Source organism: Balaenoptera physalus, assembly GCF_965194825.1.
Source record: "Balaenoptera physalus genome assembly, chromosome: 4".
Taxonomy (NCBI): Eukaryota; Metazoa; Chordata; class Mammalia; order Artiodactyla; family Balaenopteridae; genus Balaenoptera; species Balaenoptera physalus.
Window position 1 is genome coordinate 134,833,813 of NC_138891.1, and position 8,214 is coordinate 134,842,026.

The 8,214-nt window shown below is 46.7% G+C and overlaps 1 protein-coding gene across 1 annotated transcript; it reads left to right on the forward strand.

Annotated features, from left to right (window-relative positions):
* The first annotated feature begins 1,940 nt into the window (after positions 1–1,940).
* On the forward strand, positions 1,941–2,972 carry LOC309659787 (pre-mRNA-processing-splicing factor 8-like). Its single transcript, XM_082459834.1, has 3 exons — positions 1,941–1,969; positions 2,165–2,275; positions 2,785–2,972. The coding sequence occupies exons 2-3, from the start codon at positions 2,176–2,178 to the stop codon at positions 2,955–2,957; spliced, it is 273 nt and encodes a 90-aa protein (XP_082315960.1). The 5' UTR covers positions 1,941–1,969; positions 2,165–2,175; the 3' UTR covers positions 2,958–2,972.
* Positions 2,973–8,214: the final 5,242 nt, after the last annotated feature.

Consider the following 8,214-nt stretch of genomic DNA (forward strand, 5'->3'; position numbering starts at 1 on the left):
TCTGTCCTCCTGCAGCACTTCCTCCCATGAGGCCTTGCAGCTCCTGCCAGCCCCGCCTCATCTGTTGCCCAAGTGTCTTCCTCAACTGGTACCCAAGCGGGCGGCGTTCAGAGCAACCCTCAGCTGCTTTTAAACAACGCTGGCCTTTTCTCTACATGCCCCACCCTCCATCTCAGTCCTCCCCAAGCTTTTCTGTTTCCAAAGAGAGTTTCTTACGTCTCATTCCAAAGGTGAATCCTCCAGGTCAGGGGTCTCTGGCCACCCGGCCCTGTGCATACCCTCTGTCCTCCCCCTGCCCCCTGCACATTGTCCCCGACATCCCATCAGCTTTGCTTTGGAGGATGCTCTCTGGCAGGGGACAGAGGCCACTGGAGAAAGTGGGGCTTAGAGATCACACGATTTCATTTGTTCTTCTTCCTCCTCGTTAATACTGCAAACCCTTTCAGCGACTCATTTGCTCACCAAATATTTATGAGCCGCCTACTGTATATCAGGCACTGAACTAAGCCCTGGGATAGCTGGCCGATTGCTAGGTATTAAGGTTCAATACTAAGGTTTAAAAGATTATTCAGAAATCAACTCCAGAGTTGCCTAAAGAAGTAGATCAAAGAATCCAAGTGAGTAAAAAGTCTTTTTTTTTTTCCTTTTTCTAAGTGGACAGTTACCAAGAGACAACAAAAAGCATGTCACGAAATTTGTGTGGGGTCCAGGGACTTGGCTGGGTCATAAACAAGGTCTTAATTACACAGCTTAGTGTGGTCCCATTGATTTAAGAACATTTATTAAGTGCCCCCCACCCCAGTTTCAGGGTCCTTCCTCTTCCTCAGATGTCTGCAACCCCATGACTGTAGGGTCGTGGTGATGGGGCTTAAAAGCCCAACAGGTGCAAAAAAGTTCTAGCAGTCTGTTGTGTAACAATATGAATATAGTTAATGCCACTGAACTCTATGCTTAAAATGGGTAAAATGTTGTATTTTTTTTTAGCACAACTTTTAAAAACCTGACAGATCTCTTCCAACACCCCTCCTCTGAGGGATCATTTCCCTGCTGGAAAGACTCACAGGGAGTGTGGAGTCCAAGGATGAGAAGGCTGCCTCATCTGTGTCGTGTCACAGGGACACAGATAAGCCACAAGCCACCGCCCCCACCTGCTCTGCCAGGCAAAACCCAACCGCAGCCGGGGGTCTCAGCATCTGGGCGAATACTACTCAAGGCTTTTATCTCTTGTTTTCTGGAGAAGGCAGGCATTTTCCATCTTTACTTCTCCAGAATTCTGATTGATAGAATCTTGAGTGAAAAGGAGAAAGAAAAAGCCAGCCTTACACTTGGAATGAGAAAAGCACAAAAATATCTTTAGAACATGGCTACCAGTGCTGGAGATCTGCTTATACTCTTCAAATTCGTCTGGCGAGGATGAACAAAATAAATTTGGAATCCGTTTTTCACTTCATCTCAATTGAGTATCTCTGGGCTCATGGGCTGTATAAAAATTAGGATTTAATATCACCTCTCATCTCCTCTTTCTCTTCGCTCTCTTCCCTATGGAGGACAAAAAATGGCTCTTGGCAGGGCTGGTTTCATGGTTGTGGGACCCCTGCAGTCTGTTGCCCAAGTTCCCATGCTCAGAAGAGCCCCGTGCTTGGTTTAATGCTTTGCTGTCACCCTCTTGAAATCCTTAATGATTTTTAAACCACGGAACCCATATTTCCATTTTGCACTGGGTCTCGCAAATTATGTAGCCTGTCCTGCCCTTGGTGATGAACATTTTTTTCAGGTGCTTTTCACAGTTTTTCACATGCAATCCCTCACACCATCCCCACTTCCATGGCCAGCATCAAAGTTCCTTCCTGGTCATGACAGTAGAAGGAAAAATAATTTCTTAGGTCTTAAAACAAAGATAAGGGTTTTTTTTCCCTGTTAAAAATTACACCCCTGAGGGAAGCGGCTGTTTGTGTGAGGGGCTGTAGGGGTACGTGGCGGGCTTTAAGGGCCGGGCTGCGGGAGGCGCGCCGTTGGGGTCGGGCTGAACGGCCGGAGGGATCGGGCCGGGCTGGACGCGCTCTGAGCGAGGCGGGACCGCAGGCCGTGGGTTTCGACGTGTTCCTGCTGCCCCTCTTGCGGGCCCGGGCCCTGTCGTTAATTTTTTTCTTCCGCTGCTCCCCAGATTCTCCGGGTATGGCCGGAGTATTTCCTTACCGAGGGCCGGGTAACCCGGTGCCTGGCCCTCTAGCCCCGCTGCCAGACTACATGTCGGAGGAGAAGCTTCAGGAGAAAGGTGAAGAAAGCGTGCGGGAGCGGCGCCTGGGGGCGGGTGTGCGCGTGCGCGCAGCGGGTTTGGCCCCTTTCCCCGTTTTGGCAAGTGTCAAAACATTAGGTGTTAGCGCGCTTATTGGCCCCCATTTATTTTTTACATCTAATCAAGTCTCTAAAACCACCTATTTAAAAAAAGTAAAAGCGTCTATCATTTGCAGGCACTGATCCAGACGATGAGGATACAATAGCGATACAGACAAAACCCCTTCCCTTACAGGGTTTAAGTTGCAATGAGGGAGATGGACAGTAAAAAAAAAACTTTAATTATGTTATGACAGATATGCTAGGCAATGATAAATGTGATGAAGAAAAAAAATAAAGCAGAGCGAGTAGACAAGAGAATTGTCAGGGAGGGCTTCTGCCGGGTGCCTGCCCTCTGTCGTACATCCTGACAGGAGATTACCCTAGGGCAAGAGGCGGCGGTGGTTAGGCTAAGGGTGTGCAGTTCTTTAAACTGAGGTGTCCTTGTAGCCCGAAAATGGCAGCAATTGCAGGCCAAGCGCTATGCGGAAAAGCGGAAGTTTGGATTTGTGGATGCTCAAAAGGAAGACATGCCTCCAGAACATGTCAGGAAGATCATTCGAGACCATGGAGACATGACCAGCAGGAAGTTTCGCCATGACAAAAGGGTGTACTTGGGGTAAGGAACATGCTGGAAGTCTTTCATTTGGGGTTTGGCCCCTTTCCCTTCTCCCTGTCTCTTACGTTTCAGTCCTAGATAGCTGCTCTGTCATTTTGGGACTTTAATGTTCTGTGACAGCTCATCTGAGTGGTTATCAAAGAAGGGAGAACATCACTTGAATTTTGTCATAATTTCCAGATCTTCCAGTTTTGCTTTTTTTTTTTTTTTTTTTTGGTAAATTAATCTTTGTTGGAGTGTAGTTGATTTGCAGCATTGTGTTGGTTCCTCCTGTACGGCAAAGTGTATCAGTTATACGTAAAAAAAAAAAAAAAATTACACCCCTTTTTAAAGCAGCAACACAAATCTTAAGTAGGGGATACAGTACTTCAGTTTGATGTACTAAAATGATTTGTCTTTAAAGAAGAAAAAATTTCCTTGTGGGTCCCACCGATACTAAAGTAAGGGAAGGGAAGGCTAACTTAAGAGAAACATATTCACTCCTTAAGCTCAGAGATTCTGGCTCCCATGGAGTGTATGCAAACATTTCTGTTAATACTGAGCAAAATACAACATCGATCCCTAAGATCCTAACTCATTCATGAAAAGCAACAGGAAAAGAAGTTACACTGAACATCGTAATCAACCAACCAATAGGTACCAAGGGCTTTGTCCTCACCACCCGCATCCCTTCTCCCATTGTGGGACTTAAAGTATTTTTGTGAAAAGAGCATTTGTGTTTTTTTAAGGGGTGTAGGATCTAAATCAATTCTAATATATTTTGAATACATTCATCATCATACACTAAAAGCAAATTCCCATTTTGTGGTTCTCAGCGGAGAGTGACAGAGCCTTGTTTGTGACAGCCCCGGGCATAAGCAATCATTGTGTAGCTTAATTAGATATTCCCTGTGCTAGTGTGAGGGACATATGTCTATTCACTGTAACAAACACCAAGAGCGGCCGGGTGCTTTCAGGCTCCTGCTATATGCAGATAAAGGCAACGCAAGTGCAAGCTCTCCCAAGGACCTGTGGCCCCAGCCGGCCCCAGCATGCCCAGCCCGCATTCATCGATTGGTTCCAGTTTATTAACAGCCTATGAACTTCTCATCGGCTCCCGGACTGGTCAGGACTGTCACCTGCAACTGCCAGGCCAGAGCCCCCTCTCCCGCTCCTGGGAAACCGGGCGGGTCCAGCTCTGCTGCGCCGGATGCACCGTCGGTTTTCCACACAAAGAATCATGTACTTAGGGAGTTGCAAACTTCAAGAGTGGCAAAGCAGATCAACTCTGAGGCAGTTCCAGACAGGAAGGCCACCCCATGCGGAACAAGCAACTCTAAGCTAACCTAGACTTGGCGAATTTTAAAGCAACTTAAATTCTTACAATGTCAATGTTTAAATGTCACTTCAAAGTTGGACCTAGAGATGATCATACTAAGTGAAGTAAGTCAGACGGAGGAAGACAAATATTACATGATATCGCTTAGATGTGGAATCTAAAAACAATACAAATGAACTTATTTATGAAACAGAAAGAGACTCACAGACAGAAAACAAACTTATGGTTACCAAAGGGGAAAGGGGAGGGGGGCGGACAAGTTAGGAGCATGGGATTAATAGATACACACCACTATATATAAAATAGAGAAACAACAAGGATTCACTATATAGCACAGGGAACTGTATTCAATATCTGATAATAACCTGTAATGGAAAAGAATCTGAAAAGAATATATATATATATATATAAAAGCTGAATCACTTTGCTGTACACCTGAAACTAACACAATACTGTAAATCGACTATAGTTTGATAAAAAGAAGAAAAAAATATATATCACTTCAAACTAACGAGACTGAGGGGGCAGTACCAAGTGGTTGCAATTCAGCCCATGTCTCACCTTCTCTTTGGAAAAGGTAGAAAATGAAAATGGAGAACAGAAACCAGAACGTCCCTGGGTCCCCAGTGGTGTTTGTCTCCTGTATCCATCTCGTGACCGTGGTCCTCCATCCCGCTCTCAGAACCAAGTCCAATTTCTTTCAGCTGAAAAACTATCTTACACTGTGTACTGGTTTCCTAGAGCTGCCATGGCAAAGTACCACAAACTGAGTGGCTTAAACAACAGAAATTTACTTTCTCACAGACCTGGAGGCTGGAAGTCTGAGATCAAGGTGTCCGCAAGGTTGGTTCCTTCTGAGGTTGTGAGGGAGCATCTGTTCCAGGCTTGGAGATGGTCATCTTCTCCCTGTGTCTTCACATCGTCTTCCCTCTATGTCTGTCTGTCTCTAAGTCCCCCCTTTTTATGAGGACACGGTCATATTGCATTAGGGCCCATCGTAATGACCCCATTTTAACTTGATTACCTCTGTAAAGACCCTGTTTCCACATACGGTCACATTCTGAGGTCCTGAGGGTTAGGAATTCCATATATCCTTTTTGACAGACACAATTTAATCCATAACACACAGTTTAAGGGACATAACAAGAAAGCACCATTTACTCTAATCCCAATTCCAGAATGATGAAATATTGGGGTTTGCGGACATCGTGAAAATACAAAACTCTGATTTCCCATCAGCTGCCAAAGAACAGCCACAATGGTGAGTTGATCTTGTTGGTACCTGGCCAAGTATCCACAATGACCTCTACGGTAACTGCAAAATAAATCAATTTCCAGCAGAGAGGGGCACCCTTTGTTTTCGTCCCCTACTGTTCCATAGGGGCTACTCTGGTGGAACTTGACTTTCTAAGAACATGGCGGTTCTATTTTGAAAGGTCAGATCTTGAAAAGCCCTGATGGAGAAGTGAGTGGACCCCAGAGATGTGATGACCGGAGGTCACCCAGCCGGTAGTGGTAGAACGAAGGCTGTAGTCCAGGGCCCCAAAGGCCAGCAAGGTACTCTAGTGAGAGGACAGGGTAGAGGCAGCACCAACTCCTCCGATGGCTCCACAAGGCAGTGGGAAGGCTTGACGCCTGCCTGTGAGGGTCACCCTTCAGTTGAGCCCCCCGGAGTCTGGGGAGCTCCTTCCTGGTCGGCCTTGGCAGGATGGCTCTCCTCTTTTAGGAAAGGGTCTCGGGAGTCCAGGAATCCCCAGTCTGGATCTCTAAATAAAGGCACATTGTCAATCAGCATCAGGGCAACGCTGCCAATAGCCGGACAGCTGTGGAATTAAGGTACCAAGGAGAGAGGTGTACCTGCATCAGCTGAGAGTTGATGCTCTAATTCCAAGTCAGTAGTGTAGAGAAGAGCTGAGCTCTTGGAGTGAGGCAGATCCTGGTTCGAATCCCAGCACCACCACCTACTGTTGTGTACCTGGCGCCCACTATTCAAACTTGACTTCTTCTGGAAAATTCCTACCTCTCCCAGTCGCCATAAGGATGAGCATTGATCATGCATATTCATTCCTTGATAACAAGCCAACACAGAACTGACCTTGAAAAGGGTCCTTTTTATTCAGCTATTCTTCCTGGACAGAAATGGAGTGGTTGCATGGTGGATGCAGGGATAGGATGCTGTTTTTACACAGATTAGAATAAAACTTTATTTTCATCTTATCCAAAGTTCTTTCAGAGAATGAATAAACAGGAAGCAGCTGTCAAGAGAGCTGTGTGGAGGATATGTTTTCCTTCCCCAAGGCATCACTTTATTCCACTCCCACGGCTATAAACTGTCAGAATATATCGACAAGAATAATTTAAGAAGCCAGCTACAGTGACTCCAGTGAGCTCCTCATCCCCATCCATCATAAATAGCCGCTCTCCTTGGTCAAAGGAAAACAGGTGGAATGTCAATACATGTACCTATTTCTATTGAGAAGTTTCTGGCAAATTAAATCATTAGCCTAGAAGAAACCCCAGTGTGTAATGAGGATTTGGTGTTCCATTTGTGAGAACACGAATCTCTTCCAAGGGGCAGGTCCCTCTGAATGCGTCTGTCGATGTTTCCCATAACTGTTACCTCTGTGAGGTCAGCAGGGTGGGTTACCATCGCTCCAATTTTGCAGGGGAAGAGATCAAGGCCGACGGGGTCAAGAGATTCCCAGGATCACACGGCAGATCCAAGACCGAGACCAGAATAGTCCTCTCCACTGTTCCAGACTGTACCAGACTATTCGACACTATTCCATGCAGTTCTACACTGTTACACACTGTCTCAGTTGTACCTTGGGACCCAAAGCAGGGAAACTTGAATAACTGTGCCACTCGCTCACTGTTTTCCAGCATATTCCAAATGTCTAAGAGATCTGTAGAGCCATTTTATCTTTGCTGTTAATGAGGGTGACCTCCCTCTGATCATTTGTAACCTCATTAATGTCTCCGGGTCTCTTAGACACAAGGAAGCTGGGTGGTCCCCTACATGAGGTTATTTCAGAGTTACCTGAAGGTCCTCCATCTACTCACCTCCCAAATAATAATTTCCCAACTTCTTATTTCCTTGTTTATCTCAGATATCCATAGAGCTGAAATGCAAATGTTTGTAGGAAAACAAATATTCAATACAAGGCTCCTCATCAGTCATTTATTTCCCCTGTGTGAGCCAGCTGATTAGAGATGTATAAAACAGAAAGACCCCACAGAGATCACAGGGCAAACTCTCATTTCACAGACGTGGAAACGGAGGTCCAGAGGGGCCACGGGCAGGACACAGCCGGAGACAGTCTCTTCACTTTGAGTTTGGTGCCATTTCCAGAAAACAAAGTTCCTCCCTGGACCTCTTTCTAGGAACAGGTGTGGGAGCCCAGGGCACAGGGCCCCAGCTGTGGCCAAGCAACCGCCCTTTGTCCCCGGGGCTGGCAGATACTGCTACAAGAGTGAGTCTGCCTGGGGGCCAGGCCGGCTGGGAGCAAATCACTTCCCTGAGCCTCAGTTTCCCCACCCGAGGAAGAAAGAATCATAATAACAACAACACCAGCCTCACAGGGCTATGGGATGAAATGAGGCTGTCCGGATGAAAAGCTTAGAACAGGGCCTGGTGGGAGCCAACCACTCAGCAAATGTGTTTACTCATGCCCTCCACCCACCCACCTGACTCAGAACTTTCTAGCAATAGAAGTTGGCATTTAAATTAAATCTCCATTCTCAGACACCCTGGGTTCCCCGAAACAATCCACAGCAAAGAGGGGAAGATTTTCTCCTCCTGGCTGACCCCTCTCCATCCATCCATGTCTGGGCAGAGGCCGCCAATATCCTCGGCGGTCCTGGCCACCCTGGGGGTCTGGCCCTGTTCCGCTGGGAAACCGATGGTCCTGGTGGCTCTGGGAAGGTGGGCTGTCCTGTAGGC